Below are 23,289 nucleotides of genomic sequence, written 5' to 3'. Positions count from 1 at the left end.
AATGAATACAAAATAGATAAGTATGTATTGTTAGAGTCTGCTTTGACAAGTCATATTATATTTTGATCAAAATTTCTGTGATAAGAGGCCAGTACTACAGTGACTGGGATTTTTTATGTGTGCAGCAGAAAAATATACTTCTGGTATCGTTAAGATCCCTAAATTGAATAACACAAAACTTTTTCCATTGGAACATGTTGCAGACAATTAGGTGGGGCATCAAACACAAGTATAGGACAAAAACAGAATTACCTGGAAAACTCAGCAGGTCTGGCAGCATCGGCGGAGAAGAAAAGAGTTGATGTTTCGAGTCCTCATGACCCTTCAGCAGAACTGAGTAAAGTTCAAGTATAGGACATGTTAGCTGTGAGGATCTTGAAGCAGACGTTTGAAGCAAACAACAATCCTTGCTCTTCTCATGTAATATATAATCCTTCAAGTAATATATTGGATAACAGAGTGCTATTTTATCGCCAGCAGACAAGGTCATCAATAGCTGAGTAAATTCTGGAACATGTATTTTGAACTTGTTTACAAGAATGCCAGGAATGCCTGTCGTATTAAAACATTTTGAAAAGGCATGCACAATTCTTGCAAATTTTGTGTGTTTATATATACTTAACTAGCAGTTAAACCAACTTCAAGCATAACTGGAATGTTTAAATGGTTGCAGTCCATCATAATTTTCAAAAATGACTTCAGCAACATCACTTTCAATTCAAGTGAACATTCCTTCACATTTAATAAATTGAACTGACTGGCTATATTTGATGTTCCAGTGGTTCATTCTAAAGAAATCAAACTGCAAGTTTAATTAAAATGCAGGTTTCACAGCTCAACAATACTGATCAGTGTTAGAATAATTCCTTGTTCAAATACAATCAAATCATTTCTACATTGCAGTTAAAATTTCAAAATTTCCACTGATTAAAATGGATATTTATTTGAAGCATCATAATTTCTGTTGAGCGTATGTTAATCCAATACTAAACCAAATAATACTAATCTCGACAATACTCTATATTAAATCAGCAACTGGGTCCTTTCAAACAGGTCACTATGTACATTAATATACATAAAACATCAAGAGGTAAAAGTAAACCTTTTTTTAATAAATCACAAAACAGAAACAATTCATGTAATTATGCATTATGTACCAATTAAGTATTTTTGCATCAAATTGCACAAGTAAAACCATCTTGCATGTTGACAGCTGTCAAATAGCTGTAAAGTAAAATGTGTTGACTCGCTCCTTCACAACTTATAGCCACAGAAAGCCTTTACATTCATGCCTTGGCTTTAGAATCACAGGATCACGGTGGATTGGATGATGAAAATCGTGGTAGATAGAGTCCAAATTTGCGTTCAACTCCAGAAAAAGTAGAAATGACTAACTTGTAGCCACCGATATAGTCTCGATTACGGCCAGATAGGCTAAATCTATATTGTGGTAGTGAATCCATTCTAGATTTTCTGTTATTATTAGGGACAGGAAGAAAGGTGAAATAAAAGACAAAATATATTATTAAGGTGAAAGTATACTATTAATTCCAAAGCAAATCATGGTTTTAAGAGCAGTGCAAACCTCTTCTTTACTTGAAGTACAAAAAACAAATTTGTGAAGCCACAAAGTCCTGCATTAACATATAAGCAAAATTTTCTGTTCTCTGGGGAGCTAATTGGGGTGGGAGGATACAGATGAACGAAGGCAAACTTGCTTGCTGAGAACACAGTAGTTCTAAGCCAATTGTGAAGTGGGACTAGATTTCTCTATGTGCTAGGATGTCAACTAATTTACTGATGACACAAAGATAGGTAGGAAAATAAGTTGTGAAAGAGCCATAAGGAGGCTACAAAGGGACATTGATAGGTTAAGTGAGTGGGCAAAGACCTGGTAAATGGAGTATAATGTGGGCAAAGATGAAATTGTCCATTTTGGCAGGAAGAATAAAAAAAAGAATCATATTATCTAAATGGTGAGAGATTGTAGAGCTCTGAGATTCACAGGGATCTGGGTGTTGCAGTGCATGAATCACAAATGGCTAGTATGCAGGTATAGCAAGTAATTAGGAAAGCTAATAGAATGTTATTTTTTATTGAGAGGGGAATTGAATACAAAACTAGGGAGGTTATGCTTCACTTGTACAGGGCACTGCTGAGATCACATCTAGAGTACTGTGTACAGTATTGCTCTCCTTATTTAATGAAGAATGTGAATGCATAAGAAGTAGCTCATAGAAGGTTTACTAGACTAATATCAGGAATGGGAGGGTTGTCTTATGAGGAAAGGTTTGACAGGTTAGGCTTGTATCCACTGGAGTTTAGAAGAGTAAGAGGCAACTTGATTGAAACCTTTAAGATCCTGAGGGGTCTTGACAGGGTGGATGTAGACAGGATGTTTCCTCTGGTGGGAGAATCCAGAACTAGGGGTCACTGTTTAAAAATAGGGGATCACTCATTTAAGACAAAGATGAGGAGAATTTTTTTTTCTCTGAGGATTGTGAGTCTTTGGAACTCTCTTCCTCAAAAGGCAGTGAAAGAAAGTCTTTGAACATTTTTACAGAAGAGCTAGATAGATTCTTGAAAGGCAAGGGGGTCAAAGGTTATCGGGGGTAGGCAGGAATGTGGAGTTGAGGTTACAATCAGATCAGCCATTATCTTATTGAATGGCAGAAAAGGCTTGAGAGGCCGAATGGCCTACTCCTGCTCCTAATTCGTATCTCCGTTTGTATGTTCATACATGGCAGCCAGGTGATCCATTCAAATAATTTGCTCCCACCTCTCCAATACATTCTAGCTGTCATCTGAATAAATCCATTCATATCCACTAACCTATCCTGAGAACCATTCCATGTGTTGATCATTCTTTGTGCAAAGTTGCTTTTCCTGGGATCCGTCCTAAACTTTCTTTTCACCAATTTGAATCTACATCTCTTGTTTTACTATCATGGTATCTCAAAGTGCTTCAGATTAACCTTGTCATTGCCACATAATATTTGGTATAATTCTAAAATTTTCCTTCCAAGTTTTCCTCTCAGAAGGCTAAAAGAAGCCCAGTTTCTCCAGTCCTTCCTTGTTACTCAATTCTTTGATGCTGAGGATCTGTGGCCTGTCTTAACTACCCTCTTGATTTGACTGATTCTCTTGTGTCTTGATGACCAAAAGTGAACAGAGTACTCAAATTATGGCATGATTTGGGCACTATAAGTTTTTAGCGTCATATAGACTTTGGGTCTAATGACCTCCATCACTGAAGATGGGGGCGGAGATAATGTTTTAGCCTATTTGTTAGTCTGTTTGACTGCAATCAATATATCTCAATAACTAATTGTCAGATTGCAACAAAACTTGGTTCACAGAAGGGGTATGGCCCAAGAAAGAACTGATTAGTGTTTGGGTAAGATGCAGATCCAGATCTGGATCCTAGAATTTTTTTAAGGATCTGTTAACACTTGGGGGATAAAGTGTAATGACTTTTTTTTAGGGTGTTATGAGTTGTTTTATTTAGAACGTTGTTGGATGTTTTAGAATATTGTGGATTATCTCAGCTGCTGTGGTAAAATTTGTCATAGCTGTCAAAACATGAGCAGAGATTTCAGAGCAGATTGTTGATTGGCCTGAAGCCTCCTCAGTGAGATGGGAGCTCTTAATAAAAATATGTCTTCTTTCAGCATCAACCAGGCAAGGAAAAACCTCAAGGAAGAGCTGTGTAATTATAATAAGGTGGAGTTAACATAGTGTGGCAGAGGTATAATTGGCCAGTGAAATTGAGGTTGGGGGCCGATCGCGGGCAGTGGCCTGTTTCCCGTCCGCTCCCAGACCTGCCCACTGCGCCTGCCTGATGACCTGAAAATCCTGCCCATAGGTTTACTTAAATGCAGGTTTATTTTGATTAGGGTCATCATAAAAAGATTTCACACCTTTAGCTTTAGATTGTTGGTGAACAAGTGCAGGTGACTACTTTTGCCCTGAAACTACCTAGGCCAGAATTTTACCTTCAGCATGCGGGCACACGCCCAACACGCTGGAATGTAATATGATGCGCAATGATGTCAGGCGTGCGTCCCGACGTCATCGCACCCTTGTGCGACATTTCGTTCAGCGGGCACGTGCCAGAGTCAGCTGCGCGTCCGCCGATAATTGAAAGGCCTATTAAGGCCATTAATGACCTAATTAACTTGAAATTCCCGTTGAGCCCACCCGACGAGGGCAAAATTTAGCCCCTAATGTGTTAATGGAGAACATCTCCTTTGGGTCAAAACATTCAGATCATACTACTGTATATTTTTCACTTAAGACTATTTGATTGGTGACGCAAATCTAACACTGTATCAGCATCTTTGAACTGATTTTTTAATGATTTAATGTAAAAATGATAGTAAATTACTAGAATAACACAGAGCGCCAATTCCTACAGAATGGATATGCATTTTGGTTACTGTCAGGTTTTCCAAAAGGGGAAGGCACTGAACATCCTTTCAAGTTCACTATCTCTACTCTAGCAGCTGAAGTAGAAACAACAGGAATGGAATCTGTTCAAAAATAAAAACAAAAAGCTAAAAGCTACTGCGGATGCTGGAAATCCAAAACAAAAACAGAATTACCTGGAAAAACTCAGCAGGTCCGGCAGCATCGGCGGAGAAGAAATCAGCCAACGTTTCGGGTCTTCACGACCCCTCGGCAGAACTGATCAGCCAACGTTTCGGGTCTTCACGACCCCTCGTCAGTTCTGCCGAGGGGTCGTGAAGACCCGAAACGTTGGCTGATTTCTTCTCCGCCGATGCTGCCGGACCTGCATGGAATCTGTTCAACTTGTTCTCTTTGAGTTCAACTCCCTACAGTTGGTAAGTAAATTGGTCCTGGTATCATGTTTGATGCTTGCATGTGTGGCAAGTAACATTCGCCCCACACAATCTCCAACAAGAGAGCATCTAAGCATCTCCCTTTGACATTCAGCAGCATTACCATTGCTGAATCCCCCACTATCAATGTCCTGGGAGTTACCATTGTCTAGAAACTGAACCGGACCAGTCAGATAAATACTGTGGCAACAAGAGTATGTCAGAGGCTGGGAATTCAGCAGAGATTAACTCACCTTTTGACTCCCCAAAGCCTATCCACCATCTAGAGGCACAAGTCAGGAGTGTGATGGAATACTCTCCACTTGCCTGGATGAGTGCAGCTCCAACAACACTTAAGAAGCTTGACACAATCCACGACAAAGCAGCCCGCTTAACTGGCAACCAATCCACCACATTGAACATTCACTCCCTCCACCACCGATGCACAGCGGCAGCAGTGTGTACCATCTACATTTTGCACTGTAGCAACTTACCAAGGTTCTTTTGACACCACCTTCCACAGATTTCTGTGATGGTCGTACGTCCGGTCTCCAATGATCCAGAGACTGGAAGTTTGTGCCTTTGTGTTAGCAGCAAATGTGTATATGTGGCTTTCTATTCTATCATCGAAATTGCTAATAAATAAAGTGGATAGTTGAGGCCCTATTAAAGATTCTTGTTGGACACCACTATCCTTACTCTCCGTCTCTTGTCACTCAGCCTAATTCCTAACCAGGTCAATAATTTGTCTTCAATTCCATGAGCTTCAAGTTTAGCTAACAGTCTCTTATGAGAGATTTTATCAAATGCCTTGTGTCCATTAGAACAACATTCATAGTGATTCCCCTTTCCACTATTTTAGTCATCTTTTCAAAACATTCAATCCAGTTAGTAGGCATTGCTTACCCATGCTGGATCTCTCTCATCAGCTAAAAATTTTCAAGGTGTTCAGTCACTCTCTTTAATTATAGGCTTGAATAATTTCCTGACAATAGATTTTAGCTAACTGGCCTATAATTCCCTGGTTTCCTTCTCTCACCTTTCTTAAATATTGATGTGATATGCATAATTTTCCAATCTAAAGGAATTGTCCCTGAATCAAGGGAAATTTGGAAGATGATAGATAGGGCATCTGCAACATTATCAGCTACTTCCTGAAAAACTCTGGAATGGAAGCCATCTCAGGATTTGTCACTTTTTAGTGCCATTATTTTCTTCATTACTCTTACTTGAGTCCCGGTCCCTCATTCAGTATTTCTTTCCTTGGGATGTCTGGCATACAATCTTCTTCCTCTATTGTAAATACGAACGCAAATTAACTATTCAATGGGCCCAATTTTAACTCTGTGCAAGTGGATGGGTTTTGAATGAATTAAAATCATGTCCAACATGTCTGCCATTTCCTCATTTTCATTGATGATATCACTTATCAGTTTTGAAGGAGCCCCACATTGCACTTAATCATCTCTTTTTCCTAACATAATTATAACAATATTTTGTGTTTATATTCCCTGCAAGTTTTTTTCCATACTCCCCTTTTGTGGCTCAATGTGTTTTTTTACCCTTCGATGTTCTTTGTATCTCTCCCATTTGCCAGGATCTGTGCCTGTTTTTTGTATTTAAGTATGCTTTTTAGCTGGTTCGATGTTGTCTCGTACCTCTTTAATTATCCATGGTTTTTTTTTAAGCAAGCAGAGTTCTTGACTTTTAGGGGAAGAATCAGGTTTAAATCGCATTAAATTCTTTTTTTGAACACCACCCACTGATCCTCCCTTGTTTTACCCATTAACAGACTTACACAGTTTACTGTAGACAGTTTCATCTCATCGCATTGAAGTCATTAAATTTAGTTAGATTTACCTAAATCTAGAATCGTAAGCAGTCGTTTTGCACATCTCCTTTTCAAAAACTTGATCATACTTTAATCACGAATAGATAAATGTTAATGCACCATTTAGGCTGTTAACTAAATCTGGGTCATTACTCATTACGAAATCTAATATGGCATGTTCCCTTGTCAGTTCTAGGACGTATAACTTCCGATCTCCGAAGGGCCATACTCAGGAGGTACCCCAGGAGATGTGCTGAGGGACCTGCCCCCTCCCAAAGTCCCACGCAAGGACGGCACAAGAATTGCCCAGGAAGTTCAAACTTCTAATGAGCAATTACCTGGCACTTGGAACCATCTGATTTAAATCGGAGACTTTGGATGGTTCCGACTGTCTTACCAGAATAGTTGTTACCCAGGAAATGTTAGAAGAATTAAAACCACTTCTAACTCCTGGGTAGCTATAGTACTGACACCCCTGCCCACCCCCCACAGGACCTCGACTACCTTTCCCACTCCCTGACTATGCTTTGGACCCCCCCCCTCCCTACCCGACTACCCTCACGACCCCCCAACTACCCACCAGCCTCCACTGTCTCCCAATCCCCCAACTACTCCCCAACCAACAACCTGACCCCCCCAACTGTCCACCCGACCTATCCTACCCCCCCAAACTGACCACCCAACCCCTGACTCATCCTACCCACCCCACTGACCAACCGACCCCCTCAACCCATCCTACCCCCCACAGACCCCTCCACTGACCATCTGTAAAAGCTAGTACTGTAAAAAAGCGGGCGTGGCTTCCTTTCCTCTAACTCTGCTGCCTAGACTGAAGGCCTGGGGAACCTGCTGCAGTGCACTATTCTCACCCAGCCCAAGTTGGCAGGTCAGGCAAAAAAAGGTGCAGCTACATTCCAGTATAAGTAAAAAGGAGTGGAGTGGCAATCCTACTGTGATTGCCATGCCTCAGAAGTTAAGGCCCATTATTTCATAGACCACAAACTATTAATTTGATAGAGGGTTTGAGGATTTTTGATCAGCCTACATTAATAATATTTAAGTGGATGGAGGGAATTTTATCTGATAAAAAATATAGAAAATATGTAACTGAGGTCTAAGCATCATATATGTTGGCAATCAAGACTGCACATATTTGAAAATTATGCATAATGTATAATGATATTGGGGGCTGGCTGGCTCAGTTGGTTATGTGGCAAGCGCGTGGTTCAGAATAACGTCAACAGCACAGATTCGATTCCTGTTCCAGGTGAGGTAGACTTGGGACCCACCTCCTTGCCCTGCCCCTGAGAATAGAAGGCAATGGCAAACCACCACTGACAAAGACTGCCAAGAGAAGCAGTTCAGGATGAAGCATTGCAGACAATGAGCCAAAGGCCCATCTTTGGGCAAAGCACACATACCATGATGATATTGTGTAACTATGTGAAGTCTATGCAGTGCGTAAATGCATGTGACAGATATATTGATGACAGCGAAACATAACATACCATTCAATCCTCATTCATGCTACAGCATCCAAAAATATAAAGTGGGTCTACACTCACTGACTATAGCCCACAAATCATTTTTCAAAGGCTTCCTGACTAATATTTCTAGTTCAAAAACAAAAATTGCTGGAAAAACTCAGCAGGCCTGACAGCATCTGTGGAGAGGAAGTCAGAGCTAATGTTTCGAGTCTGTATGACTCTTCATCAGAATGTTCTGATGAAGAATCAGTTCTGATGAAGAGTCATACGGACTCGAAACGTTAACTCTGTCTTCCTCTCCACAGATGCTGTCAGACCTGCTGAGTTTTTCCAGCAATTTTTGTTTTTGTTTCAGATTTCGAGCATCCGCAGTATTTTGCTTTTATCTTAATATTTCTAGTTATTCAGTGAGCTTAAGATGTAGGAGCAGAAGTAGGCCATTCGGCTCATCAAGTCTGCTCCGTCATTCAATGGGATCATGGTTGATCTGATAATTCTCAACTCCACTTTCCTGCCTTTTCCCTATAACTTTTGACTCCCTTACTGATTAAAAAACTGTCTATCTCTGCCTTGAATATACTTAACAACCCAGGTTCTATAGCCCTCTGTGGTAAAGAATTCCACAGATTAACTACCCTCAGAGAGAAGAAATTCTTCCTCATCTCTGTTTTAAATGGGCGACCCCTTGCTCTGAGACTATGCCTCTCTCTATGTCCTAGACTCTCCCACAAGGGTAAACTACCTCTCAGCATCTACCCTGTCAAGCCCCCTAAGAATCTTGTATGTTTAAATAAGGTCGCCTCTCATTCTTCTAAACTCCAATGAGTACAGGTCGAACTTAACATCTCCTCATAAGAAAATCCCTCCATACCTGGGATCAACCTAGTGAACCTTCTCTGGACTGCCTCCAATGCCAGTATATCTTTCCCTAGATAAGGAGACCAGAACTGTTCGCAGTATTCTAGGTGTGGTCTAACTACTGCCTTGTACAGTTTTAGCAAGTCTTCCCTATTTTTATACTCTATTCCCTTTGAAATAAAGGCCAACATTCCATTTGCCTTTCCTATTACCTGTTGAACTTGTATGTTAGCTTTTTGGGATTCATGCACAAGGACTCCCAAATCCCTCTTGCAGCAGTCTTTCTCCATTTAAATAATACTAAGTTCCTCTATTCTTCCTGCCAAAGTGCATAATCTCACATTTTCCCACATTATATTTCATCTGCCACTTTTTTGCCCACTCACTTAACATGTATATATCCCTCTGTAGACTCCTTGTGTCATCCTCACCACTTGCCTTCTCACCTATTTTTGGATCGTCCACAAATTTGGCAATAGTACATTCACTTCCTTCATCTAAGTCGTTAATATATATTTTAAATAATTGAGGCCAAAGCACTGATCCCTGTGGCACTCCACTAGTTACAGGTTGCCATCCTGAAAATGCCACCCTTATCCTAACTCTCTGTCTTCTATTAGTTAGCCAATCCTCTATCCATGCTAATATACCACCCCCAACACCATGGGCTCTTGTCTTATTGGGTAGCCTTATGTGCGGTACCTTATTTTACGCCTTTTGGAAATCCAAATATATTACATCTACTGGTTCCCCTTTATCTATCCTGCTTGTTACCTCCTCAAAGAATTCCAATAAAGTTGTCAGGCATGATTTCCCCTTCATGAAGCCATGCTGACTCTGCTTGATTAGATTATTTAATTCTAAATGCTCTGCTATTACAACCTTTACCAAGAGACTCTAACATTTTCCCAATAACAGATGTTAAGCCAACTGGCCTATCGTTACCTGTTTTTTTTTGTCTGCCTCGCGTTTTGAATAAGGGTGTTACGTTCGCAGTTTTCCAATCCTCTGGGACTTTTTCAGAATCTAAGGATTCTTGGAAGATTACTATCGGTACATCCACTATCTCTGGAGCTACTTTCTTTAATATCCTAGGATGCAATCCATCAGGTCCAGTGGACTTATCGGCCTTTAGCCCCATTAGTTTCCCTAGTACTTTTTCCTCTAGTGATAGCTATTGTATTTATTTCCTCCCCCTCTTTTGCCCCTTGATTATTTAGTATTGGAATGCTATTAGTGTCTTCTACCATGAAGATTGATGCAAAGTATTTATTCAACTCCTCTGAAATTTCCTGGTTCCCCATTATTATTTCTCCATCCTCATTCTTTAAGGGCCTATGTTCACTTTGGTCCCTCTCTTCCTTTTTATATATTTAAAGAAGCTCTTACTATCCGTTTTTATATTGCTAGTTTACCCTCAAAGTTTATTTTCTCCCTCTTTATTTTTTTTTGGTCATCTTTTGTTGGTTTTTAAAACTTTCCCAATGCTCTGGCTTATCTCTAATCTTTGCCACATTGTATGTCTTTTCTTTCAATTTGATATTATCCTTAACTTCCTTGGCTAACCATGGTTAGTTTATCCCTTTTCTTGAATCCTTCTTCCTCACTGGGATATATCCTTGTTGTGAGTCATGAACTATTTTCTTAAACGTCTGCCTTTGTTCATCAACCGTTTTTTCTGCTAAAGCCCTATCCCAGTCCATTCCTGCCAACTCTGCCCTCATTCCTTTGTAATTACCCTTCTTTAAGTTTAGCACAGTTGTTTCCGACCCAAGTTTCTCACTCTCAAACTGAATGCTAAATTCTACTATATTATGGTCACTGTTTCCTAGGGCATCTTTTACTCTGAGATCATTTATTAAACCTGCCTCATTACCAGATCCAAAAAAGCCTGATCCCTGGTTGGATCCACAACATATTGTTCTAGGAAACTGTCCCGAATACTCTATGAATTCTTGCTCATGGCTACCTCTGCCAATTTGATTTTCCCAATCTACATGAAGATTAAAGTCACCTATGATTAATGTACTGTCTTTTTTACATGCCTTCATTATCTCCTGATTTATTGTCTGTCCTACAGTATAGCTACTGTTAGGGGACCTATACACTACTCCCACCAGTGTTTTCTTCCCCTTGTTATTTCTTACCTCTGCCCATATGGATTCTACATCTTCCAATCTAAGATCCTTTCTTGCTATCATACTTATTCCATCTTGTACTAACAAAGCTACCCCACTACCATTTCCTTCCTACCTTCCTTTCAAAAAGTCATATACCCGTGAATATTTAGTTCCCAGTTTTGATCTCCTTGTAACCACGTCTTCATATTGGCTATTAGATCATACCCATTAACCTCTATTTGTGCCATTAATTCATTTATTTTGTTCTGAATACTACGTGCATTTAAGTAAAGAGCCATTAATTTTCCCTTTTTACCATTTTTTCCCCCTTTGACCCTAGTTGCTGCTGTTTCTTTCATGTTTGTACACTCTGCCCCTTCCTGTCACACTCTGGGTATCATTACCTAAATAGCTGCCCTGCAAGGCTGCCATATCCTTTTGCTTTGTAAGCCTATGTATCCCCTTTCTAGAACCCTCCCCCATTTTATTTGGTTTAAAGCCCTCTCTACAGCCCTAGTTATTCGGTTCGCCAGGACACTGATCCTAACATGGTTCAAGTCAAGCCCATCCCACCGCACCAGCTCCCTTCTACCCCAGTACTAATGCCAGTGCCCCATGAACTGAAACCCATTCCTCCCACACCAATTTTTCAGCCACACATTTAAATCTTTGACTTTCTTTACCCTATGCCAGTTTGCCTGTGACTCAGGTAGTAGTCCTGAGATTATTAACTTGGGGGTTCTGCTTTTTAATTTAGCTCCTAACTGTTCAAATTCTTTCAGCAGAACTTCCTTTCTAGTCCTATCAATGCCATTGGTACCAACACGATGACAACAACTGGATCCCACCCCTCCCACTCCAAGTTCCTCTCTAACTTTGAGTAGATGTCCTTAACCCTGGCACCGGGCAGGCAACACAGCCTTCTGGACTCACACTCATGGCTGCAGAGAACAGTATCTATCCCCCTAATTATACTGTCCCCTACCATTACTACATTCCTATTTCCTCCCCCTCACTTGAATGGCTCCTGTACCACGGTGCCGGTGGTTAGTTTGCTCATCTTTCCTGCAGTACCTGCTCTCATCCACACAGCTTGCAAGAAACTCATAACTGTTGGACAGTTGCAGGGGCTGAGGCTCCTCGAATGCTACTCCCTGGGCCCCCATACCTGATTCACCTGCTGTCACACCCTCCTGTCCCTGATCACAGACCAAATTTGAATTACTTAATCTGAAGGATGTGACCGCCTCCTGGAGCAAAGCATCCAGGTAACTTTCCCCTTCCCTGATCTGGCATAATGTCTGCAGCTCGGACTCCAGCTCCAAAGTTCCTGGTACAGATGTGTTCACTCTGGATCACCTTGGTGTCCAGCAGCACCCACATGTTGCAGCAGCAACACATCACCCGTTCTGCCACTGCTCTTGTATTTTATTCAAATTATTAATTAATTACTCTGGTGTCCCCACTCTTTACATTTCATTATAATTATTTTTTATGCATACCAGTATTGAACTTATACTTAACAAACTACCTGTAAGAAAAGGAGCAGAAAAAACTAGAGACCTAAACATAAACTGAAGACCTTAGTTTTACTTTAAAGACTAGAAATACTCACCAATCAGCTGTTCTCCATGCTCTTTTCCCTCTCGCACTCTTTAATGGTCTCTCACTCTTCTCGCACCCTCTCACTGTTAAAGGTCACTCTCCTCTTGCACTCTCATTGTTAAAGACCACCCTCCTCTCACTCTCTCACTGTTAAAGGCTACTCTCCTCTTGCACTCACTCACTATTAAAGGCCACACTCCTCTCACTGTTAAAGGCCACACTCCTCTCATTCTCTCACTGTTAAAGGCCTCGCTGTTTCTCTCACACTCTCGTTGTAAATGGCCCCACTGCTTTTCTCACACTCTCTCTGTAAATGGCCACGCTGCTTTTCTCAAGCGTTCTCTGTGTAAAAATGGTCCAGACCAAGAACAGTTGAATCATTGAATCATAGAATAGTACAACACAGGAGGCCATTCTGTCCACTGAGTCAGCACTGGCTCTATCGAAGTACAGTTTAGTTAGTCTCACTCTTGATCCATAATCTGCAGTTTTTTCTCCAAGTATTTGTTCAGTTCTGTTCTGAAGGCTGCTATTAAATCTGTATCCAGCACCCTATCAGGCAATGCATTCCAAATCCTAACCACTTACTGCATAAAAAAAAACTTTTCCTCATGTTGCCTCTGTTTCTTTTGCCAAACACCTTAAATCTGTGCACTCTGGTTATCAACCCTGCATTGAAAGCAGTTTCTCTATTTGGCATATCTAATCTTCCATGGTTTCAAACACTCTGTCAAATCTTCCTTATATTTCTCTGCTCTTAACAGAACAGAACAGAACTATTCCACTATATCTCTTCTTTACCCTCTCCAGAGCTGGATTCAAATACACAGGTGTAGCAAATGAATTTGCCCTCAAAATCCCCCAGAAAGACTAGGAAAGTTCTCTCATTGGTCACCCTGTGATTGAAAAGTTGCCCCCGTACGTGGAAGGGACAGAATCTGCGAGGAGCTGTTGCTCCAATTCTCTCCCGTGCTTTCATCTGATAAGCTCACTGGCGGGATGCAATCAAACCTATCAGCTGAAGGCATGGGAGAGAAATATTCTATGACTGGAGGAACAGAGGGAAAATGAGTGGCAGCACAACAGCCTGAGCACGGAGAGAAGCTGCAAAGGGGAGAGAGGCTGCGAGGGGGAGCGAAGCTGCGAGAGGGAGAGAGACTGTGAGCGGGAGAGAGGCTGTGGGCAGGAGAGAGGCTGTGAGAGGGAAAGAGGCTGCGACGGGGAGAGGCTGTGAAAGGGAGAAGTTGTGAGGGGGAGAGAGGCTGCGAGGGAGAGCGAGGCTGCGAGAGGGAGAGAGGCTGTAAGGATAGAAAGGTTGCGACGGGAAGAGGCTGCGAAAGGGAGAGGTTGTGAGGGGGAGAGGCTGCAAGAGGGAGAGAACATTTTTAAACTTGTCACCGAAGGAATACTAAGCTAACTGGGAGCCAGGAAAACTTGAAGTCACTGAGGTAATGAATTCCTTGCAAACGAAGGCTGCATAAGTTCAAGAAACACTGTATGGGGAAAAATGTAGTGGATGCCATTGTAATGAACACTGTTAAATGGATAAATTAATGCTGAACAGTTTTATTTCATAAGAAAGATTTGCATTTACGTGAATTACTTGAGGTGCAGTGATCTGTTAAGAGCTAAACATGCAACCATTTTGCATTTACCATTTTGTTCCCGATCCCAAACTGTAATGAATGACTTGCATTTTTATAGTGCCTTTTATGGCCTTAGGGCATCCCAAAGTGCTTTATAGTCAATGAAATACTTTAGAAGTATAGTCACTGTTGGAATGAAGGAAATGTAATGAGGTAAATGATCAATTAATTTAGGGAAGTCTAGAATCTAAAAATTAGAACCAGGGGCAGGATTTTATGTTTCTTGGCAGAGTGAAGGAAGCAGAATGGAAACTGAGGGATCCGCTTGCTCCCGCCCCCACCATGTCTGCAGTCTAATCAAGCAGATAGTCAATTAGTGGCTGTCCGACAGGAAGGAGGCCAATTGTAGGTGCAAAGGAAGCTTGCTTCCTGACCACAAACCATTCCCCTTGCTCCCTTTCAATTTTGCAGTTATTATCAGGGCAAATTTTATGTTTCTCATGCCTGTTTTTAGATGTCACAATATAGTCAGTTCTTGTGACTTTGGGTTACTATAAAAGATAATAGGGTGTTGAATTTTTGTTGCAGCCGCGTTCACAATGGAATATGAATCACACGTTGGTGTGAATCTATAACTTGTGGGTTCTGAGAAACTGTGATGCAAGAGGGACTCCGCGCCTAATTGGCACAGTACGCTGGGATGTCATGTGGCAGAGGGGTAATGCCACGAAGAGCAAGTTGGTCATGGCTAGAATTTTTTGCTCTCAGAATCAGTCTTTATTGCTCATTGAAGGTGTAAAAAACATAAAACTGTAATTAAAAAACATACAGACACTGCCATCTTCCACAGCAGAATCTGCTGGTACATTCAACCATGGTGCCAGTGTCAGGCCTTTTCCAGTGGTAAACATGAGAATTGGGAGCAATTTAGAATCCAGCAAAAGAGGGCCAAGAAACTGATTAAGAAAGAGAAAAGACAAACATGCAACGATTTCGCATTTACTTAGATCCCAAACAGTAATGCAAACCAGCGAGGAACATAAAGGCAGGCTGTAAAAGCTTCTTTAGGTACGTGAAAAGGAAAAGATTAGCTTGGACAAATGTGGGCCCATTTCAGGTGGGGGCAGGAGAATTTATAGTGGAGAACAGGGAAATGGCGGAGAAACTAAACAGTTACTTTGCGTCTGACTTCACAGAAGACAACACAGAAAATCTCCTAGAAATATTAGGCAACCAAGAAACTGGTGAAACTGAGGAACTGAAAAAAACTAGTATTAGTAAAGAGGTAGTACTTGAAAAGCTAACTGGATTGAAGGTTGATAAATCCCCTGGATCAGATGAGCTTTATCCCAGAGTATTGAAAGAGGTGGCTGGAGAGATAGTGGATGCATTGGTGCTTATCTTTCAAAAATCTTTAGCAAAGGTTCCTGCAGACTGGAAAGTATCAAATGTAACCCCACGATTCAAGAAGGGAGGGGGAGAGAGAGAGAATGGAGAACTACAGACCTGTTAGTTCGACGTCAGTAGTAGGGAAAATGTTAGAATCTGTTATGAAGTATGTGATTACTAGACATTTAGAAATGAATGGTAAAATTGGGCAAAGTCAACATGGATTTATGAAAGGGGAATCATGTTAGAGTTTTTTGAGGATGTTACTTGTAGCATAGATAAAGGAAAATCAGTGGATGTGGTGTATTCGGATTTTCAGAAGTCTTTTGATAAGGTCCCACAGAGAGGTTAGTAAATAAAATTAGAGTGCATGGAGTTGGGGGAAATATACTAGTATGGACTGAGAATAGGTTAACTGACAGAAAGCAAAGATTAGGAATAAACATATCATTCTCAGGATGGCAGGCTGTTACTAGTGGGGTACCACAGCGATCAGTGCTAGGTCCACAGCTGTTCACAATCTATATGAATGATTTGGATGTGGGGACCAATTTTAATATTTCCAGATTTGCTGATGACACCAAACTGAGTGGGAACGCAAGTTGTGACAAGAATGCAAGGAGGCTTCAGAAGGACTTGGACAGGCTAAGTGAATGGGCTAGAACATGGCAGATGGAATATAATGTGAATAAGTGTGAAGTTATTCACTTTGGTTAAAAAAAAACAAGGCAGAATACTTCTTAAATGGTGAGAGGTTGGGAAGTGTGGATGTCCAAAGGGACCTGGGTATCCTTGTTGATGAGTCTCTTGCAGGTGCAGCAAGCAATTAGGAAGGCAAATGGTATGTTGGCCTTCACCGTGAGGGGATTTGGTTACAGGAGTAAAGATGTCTTGCTGCAGTTATATAGAGCCTTGGTGAGGCCACACCTGTAGTATTGTGTACAGTTTTAGTTCCCTTATTGAAGGAAGGATGTAGCGGGAGTGCAAAAGTGGTTCATTAGATCAATCTCTGGGAAGACAGGAGTTTCTTATGAGGAGAGATTGAGGAGACTGGGTCTGCATTCCCTAGAGTTTCAAATAATGAGAGGTGACCTCATTGAAACCTACAAAATTCTTGCAGGGTGTGACAGGGTGGATGTAGATAAGATGTTTCCCCTGATTGGTTAATTGAAAATCAGGGGGCACAATCTCAGGATAAGGGGTAGGCCGTTTAAGACTGAGGTGATGAGGAATTTCTTCACTCAGAGGTGGTGAATCTTTGGAATTCTCTACCTCGGTCTGTGGAAACTCAATCACTGAGCACCTTCAAGACAGAATTCAATGGATTTCCGGAGACTAATGACATTAAGGGATATGGAAATAGTGTGGGAAAGTGACATTAAGTTAGATGGTCAGCCATGATCTAATTGAATGGCAGAGCAGGCTTGATGGGCTGAATGGCCTACTCCTGTTCCTATGTTCTACTGCCCTTGCGCCGTCTCATGATAGCTGGTGTAAAAGACTCCCAAACAGTTTTATGTCCGACGCCCAAAAAAATGCAGCAGGCAATGAAAAATTGTGGACAATTGGGTTGTTAAGGTATGAGGGTAAGAGGTGTGAGTTGGCAATGATGGATTGGGGAACCTTACTAACAGGGCTGATGATGGATAAGTAATGGCTGATACTTAAGGAAAGTATGCATGAATAACAACAATTATTCATTCCTGTCCGGTGCAAAACTAAAACAGGAAAGATGGCTCAACCATGGATTACAAAAGAAATTAGGGATAGTATCAGATCCAAAGAGGAGATATATAAAATTGCCAGAAAAAGCAGCAAGCCTGAGGATTGGGAGCAGTTTGCAATTTAGTAAAAGTGGACAAAAAGATTGATCAAGAAGGGGAAAATGGAGTATGAGAGTAAACTTGCAGGGAACATAAAAGCTGACTGTAAAAGCTTCTATAAATATGTGAAGAGAAAAAGATGAGCAAAGACAAATGTAGGTCCCTTATAGTCAAAAATGGGGGAAATTATAATGGGGAACAAAGAAATGGCAGAAGAATTGAACACATATTTTGGTTCTGTCTTCACAAAAGAGGACACAAATAATTTCCCAGAAATGTTAGGGAACCAAGGGTCTAGTGAGAGCGAGGAATTGAAGAAAATCAGTATTAGTAAAAAAATGATGCAACAGAAACAGTTAAAGGCTGAAAAATACCCGGGGCCTGATAATCTACATGCCAGAGTACTAAAGGAAGTGGCCCTGGAAATATTGGAAGCATTGGTGGTCATCTTCCAAAATTCTATAGACTCTGGGGCAGTTCCTACAGATTGGAGGGTGGCAAATGTAAACCCACTATTTAAAAAAGGAGGGAGAGAAAAATCAAAGAATTACAAACCAGTTAGCCTAACATCAGTAGTGGGGAAAATGTTAGAGTCTATTATAAAAGACGTGGTAACAGAACACTTGGAAAGCATTAATGGGATCAGACAAAGTCAGCATGGGTTTATGAAAGGGAAATCATGCTTGACTAATCTACTGGAGTTTTTGAGGATGTAACCAGTAGCATAGATAAGGGAGAACCAGTGGATGTGGTGTGTTTGGATTTCAAGAAGTCTTTTGATAAGGACCCACATAAGAGGCTTGTGGGCAAAAATTAAAGCACATGGGGTCGGGGGTAATATACTGACATGGGTTGAGAATTGGTTGACAGACCAAAAACAGAAGGCGGGATTTTCAGCACCCGCCTGCCGCCATGATCGTCTGGTCTCGCCACAAGTCAATGGACTTCTGGCTGGGGCGCCGCCTAGCCTGCGGTGGGTCAGGCCTGCGACGGGGCTGGAAAATCCCGGCCTGAGAATGGGAATAAATGGGTCTCTTTCCGGATGGCAGGTGGTGACTGGTGGTGTACTGCAGGGATCAGTGCTTGGGTCCAGATAGTAACGATATATATATATAAATGACTTGGATGAGGAAACCAAATTCAATATTTCCAAGTTTGTTGACGACACAAAACTGGGCAGGGTTGTGAGTTGTGAGGAGGATGCAAGGAGGCTTCAGGGCGATTTAGACAAGTTGTGTCTGTGTGAAAACACATGGCAGATGCAGTATAACGTGGATAAATGTAAAGTTATACGCTTCGGTGTGAAAAACAGAAAGGTAGAGTATTATTTAAATGATTATTTAAATATTGGGAAATGTGGATGTACTAAGGGATCTGGGTGTCCTTGTACACCAGTCAATGAAAGTAAACAGGCTGGTGCAGCAAGCAATTAGGAAGGCAAATGGTATGTTGGCCCTCATTGCAAGAGGATTTGAGTTCAGAAGTAGGGATGTCTTACTGCAGCTATACAAGGCCTTGGTGAGACCACACCTGGAGTATTGCATGCAGTTTTGGTCTTCCTACCTAAGAAAGGATATACTTGCCATAGAGGGAGTGCAGTGAAGGTTCACTAGGCTTATACCGGGGATGGCAGGACTGTCGTATGAGAAGAGATTGGTTCGACTGGGCCTGTATTCACTAGAGTTTAGAAGAATGAGAGGGGATCTGATTGAAACATGTAAAATTCAAATTCAAACAGGGCTAGACAGACTAGATGCAGGGAGGATGTTTCCCTTGGTTGGGGAGTCTAGAACTTAGGGTCACAGTCTCAAGATATGGGGCAGGCCATTTAGGACTGAGAAAAGGAAAAATTTCTTCACTCAGAGGGTGGCCAACCTGTGGAATTCTCTACCACAGAAGGCTGTGGAGGCCGGGTCACTGAATATATTCAAGAAAGAAATTGATAATTTTTTGGATATTAGGGGCATCAAGGGGTATGGATAGAAAACGGGAATATGGCGTTGAGATAGAGGATCAGCCACGATCATATTGAATGGCAGAGCAGGCTCGAAGGGCTGAATGGCCTACTCCTGCTCCTAGTTTCTATGTTAGCAAGCTTCATAGCTTTCAAAACAGCGGGCCAGCTGCTGATTTCAGCCCCCGTGCACTGTCCATATTATTGGAGATGGCATGATTATGTTGGGTTACCAGCCCAAGATCATCACACTGAAAATTTTGTTAGCCTAGGGCTGGGGTGGGGTAGGGTGGTTGGGGAGTGGTGGGGGAGGTGTGGTGTTGTGGAGAGGGTAGCACGCCAGTTTGGGAATGTAAAATCCAGCCCCAGATCTTTCAGGAATGCAATTAGGAACACATTTGGAGTTCTCTTCCGCAAACAGCAATTCATGCTAGATCAATATCAATGCTAGATCAATTGTTAAATTTACATCTGTGATTGAGATCTGAGATGCAGTAAAAAGGGTAGTAACCGCCTGGCTAAAATCTTCCACCATTGTGCATATGCAATGTAGCCACATTGGCTGTGACCTCATCATTCTGCAGGTGTGTTTAGCATGATTTTTTTTTTGTGTATAAGTATGTGTCAGTTGTTTTGAAAAAAACTTTTGTTGCTAGTTCATGTCTGTTACTTTTCTTGTGCCAATTTAGTACTGTAATGCCTGGGAAATTAAAGCTTTCCTTGTATGTTGTGGCTTTAAGTTTAATGGAGGGGTGATTATTAAGGATGTTCATGAATTCCCTTAATTCTCCTTCTATGAGTCCAAATACCCGAGAGGTCAACACAAATATGCAATGTTACATCGTAACTGCACCACCTAATAAAGGAGTTAGTGAGAATGAAAAAGGAACCCCTGGAAACCAAAAAGTAATCTCTGAAAATCAAAAATCGCCCTCGAGAAAACCTCAGAAGAGCCCCAAAAAATGACTTTGATCCCTGCTCTAGAGCCCTCACATCTTTCCTAAAGTGCCCAGAATTGGAGTTAATGCTCTAACGCAATCGCTAAACCTATTTTATGTATATTGTTTTGCCTTGCATGTATGGCACCTCAGCATGTTAGCTTGCCTTGCTTTATAGTACTTTTGGTTCTCATTCATGTTTGAATCCAACACCAGGAGTTGAGTATTTGATCCAGACTAACACTGCATTATAATACTAGGACAATGCTGTATTATTTGAAGATGTCAACCTTTGACTGAGTCATTCAAATTAGGTCCCATGTATTGGTTCAGGTGGATGTTAAAAGATCCCGTGGCAGTGCACAAAGAAGAGTTCAGAGTTATTCCAGTCCAAGCCAATATTTCTCCCTCTACATGCACCACCAAAAACAGATTACTGTTGGTTGGATGTTGCCTGTAGAATGCCTGCTGTATTTTGCCCACAGAACAGCAGTCACTGCACTCTAGGAGTTATTTTTCAGCCTTCTACCTCACCTTCCTCACATCTTAGACTAAATTAAGTACACAGGTGCAAGGTACATAAGCAACTGCTAACATACAGAAAATAGAACAACAAATTTTGTGTTCAAGAAAACTTTTAGGGAACACTTCTAAAATGAAACATTAATACTTACTTGCCAAAATCAAAATTTAAAAGCCTCTGCAAAAGCTCATAAGTCAACAAAGTAATACCAAACTGGGGTGAGGAACGCAATACACGGGCTATGAGGGGGAAACAAACAAAAATGGTTACTTAAGACAGAGCAAACTCCTCCACAAGAATACAAGTAAAATCATGTATGTGTACCTGTAACTCCTTTCCAGAAAGCAGCTGGGCCCTCCTGTCGTAGAATCTTCCAAAAACAGTCCAGCAATCCACTATATTTAGTTTGCCCTTCACGTTCAGCCACCTGTAACCTTGTTTTGATAACATCAGCAGGTGTCACTAAAGAAGCCGCAGGCATCCCTAATATGGAAAACAAAAAACATTCAAGAATAAAACAATATACCTAAAACCATACTCAAATAGGGTAGCTTTGGTTTGGAAATGTACAAGAATTACTTATTGAAAAGTTCTAGAATCATCACCAACAAGACAAAGCTTAAGTTGGAGGAACACCTACCATTTTTTCTCACGGGGCAGAATTGAAGATATTTCCAAAAGGCATTCAATAAGGTGCCACATAAAAGATTACGGCACAAGATAAGAGTTAATGAGATTGTAAAGGCTTGAGCACAGCCATGCTATGTTTACCCTCACTGAAGGCACTCCACAATGCCTGATTTGGTATACCTTTGATGCCAAACTTGCACTTTTGGAAAGAGTGGATGCCCTTTGGCCCATGAAACATGCCAATTGGACAATGCACTTTACAGGGATTCAAGTGATCATCTTGTAGATATCCAGCAGCTGTGCTCCATTCATGGTTGGTTGCATCTTCCCTTCTCACATTCCTCTCTTTAAATGTTCACATTGATCACCTTATATGTGACCCCAATGGCTCTTGCAGTCTCGTGTTAAGGTGCACTATAATGTCAGTGGTCCCAAACCTACATTCTCGATAAAATGTTCATGAGTTCTATCAGGTGAGACTTCACCTCCATGTTGGGAAACTAAGAAGTATGAGCGTGTCTCCTGCCAGGGCCCCTAAGTGCAGCCCTGGCCTCCTCCCACACTGCCTCAGGCCCCTCCCGTGGAGAATTTTTTCCAGTTTTGATTTTAAACTGCGTCATTACTTCAGGATGTCAAGATGGTGGTGCTGCATCTCTACTTCAAGACCAGCTTCGACCCTCCCTCTGTTACCATTCATGTTCCCCCCACCGATCATCCCAGAGCCCCACGATGTGCAGGTAGACCTCCCTCCAGTTATTCTGCAGCCTCCACCAGTAACTCTGGATTCCATAGTTATTGCTGTGGACATTCCTGCCCTCCTCTCTGAGCCCATCACTGTGGATGTTCCCATACCCATGTGGACCTCATCCCTCCCTAACTTGAGGCTGTGTGCACAGTGATATACAGAGGTGACACCCACCCCCGCCCACCAAGACAGCTTCAAGTAACCCCCCTTTATTTCCTTTTCCCCATTATATGCTGTAGATGCCCCCTTTAAATATGACCATCCCATCTGCAGCCCAGTACCGAGCCACATACCCCCATTGCCACCAAAGGTGAGGCAATGACCATGCCCTGCACACCAAGCTGTGCCTGATCCCCCTTGAGTACACCGGCCTTGCCCTACCCTGGAGCAGGACCACGACATGTGTATCATGCATAGCCCTGTAGCATGGCCCACGAAGCCCCAGGACTGCCCTTAATATCTCAACCCAGCTAGGTGGTCCACTGAACCCCAGGACTGCCTTTAATATCTCAAGCCGACCTTTTGGCATCAGTTGCTGGACTATGACTGTCTGTCAGTCAGCTCCACGGTTTCTTTAGGACTGATCACAACACCATCTCTCTCCCCCACTTCATGAGTCTTTGTGCAACCCTTCCCTCTTGTGCCACACTAACCACCCCCTTTCCTATTTGAGAGTCTGCGTTCATCCCCTACCATTCCTGCCAAACGAATCCGACTCACCTCTGTCTGTGTTCTAGTCTTCCATGTCAGGCTCCAGATTTCCCAACATCACGCCTGCCATCATTCCCCAACGTGCCCCCACCCATCCAAGACCACTCTCACCTGCACCGTTCACCCTCATGTCTCTGTCATTTCCCACCACCTCCCCCTCAGTCACCATGCTGGTCTCTGTTTTAGAGTGCAGTCCTGCCTGAGACCCAAAGCACACCTTGAGTGCTCTCCTCCAGGAGAAGCACAAC

The 23,289-nt window shown here is 41.9% G+C and overlaps 1 protein-coding gene across 1 annotated transcript in view; it reads right to left on the bottom strand.

Annotated features, from left to right (window-relative positions):
• Positions 1-1,313: 1,313 nt before the first annotated feature.
• slc25a13 (solute carrier family 25 member 13) overlaps positions 1,314-23,289 on the bottom strand; it is a 403,392-nt gene continuing 381,416 nt past the window's right edge. Inside the window, exons 19-22 of the mRNA XM_078535669.1 lie at positions 21,280-21,438; positions 21,107-21,194; positions 18,486-18,491; positions 1,314-1,473 (exon numbers count right to left, since the gene is read on the bottom strand). Of these exons, the coding sequence (XP_078391795.1) occupies positions 1,314-1,473; positions 18,486-18,491; positions 21,107-21,194; positions 21,280-21,438 (413 nt within the window). The remainder of the gene's footprint in view (positions 1,474-18,485; positions 18,492-21,106; positions 21,195-21,279; positions 21,439-23,289) is intronic.

This window comes from Cetorhinus maximus, chromosome 3 (genome assembly GCF_964194155.1).
Source record: "Cetorhinus maximus chromosome 3, sCetMax3.hap1.1, whole genome shotgun sequence".
NCBI classification, from domain to species: domain Eukaryota; kingdom Metazoa; phylum Chordata; class Chondrichthyes; order Lamniformes; family Cetorhinidae; genus Cetorhinus; species Cetorhinus maximus.
This window is presented reverse-complemented; position numbering and strand designations above follow the sequence as displayed.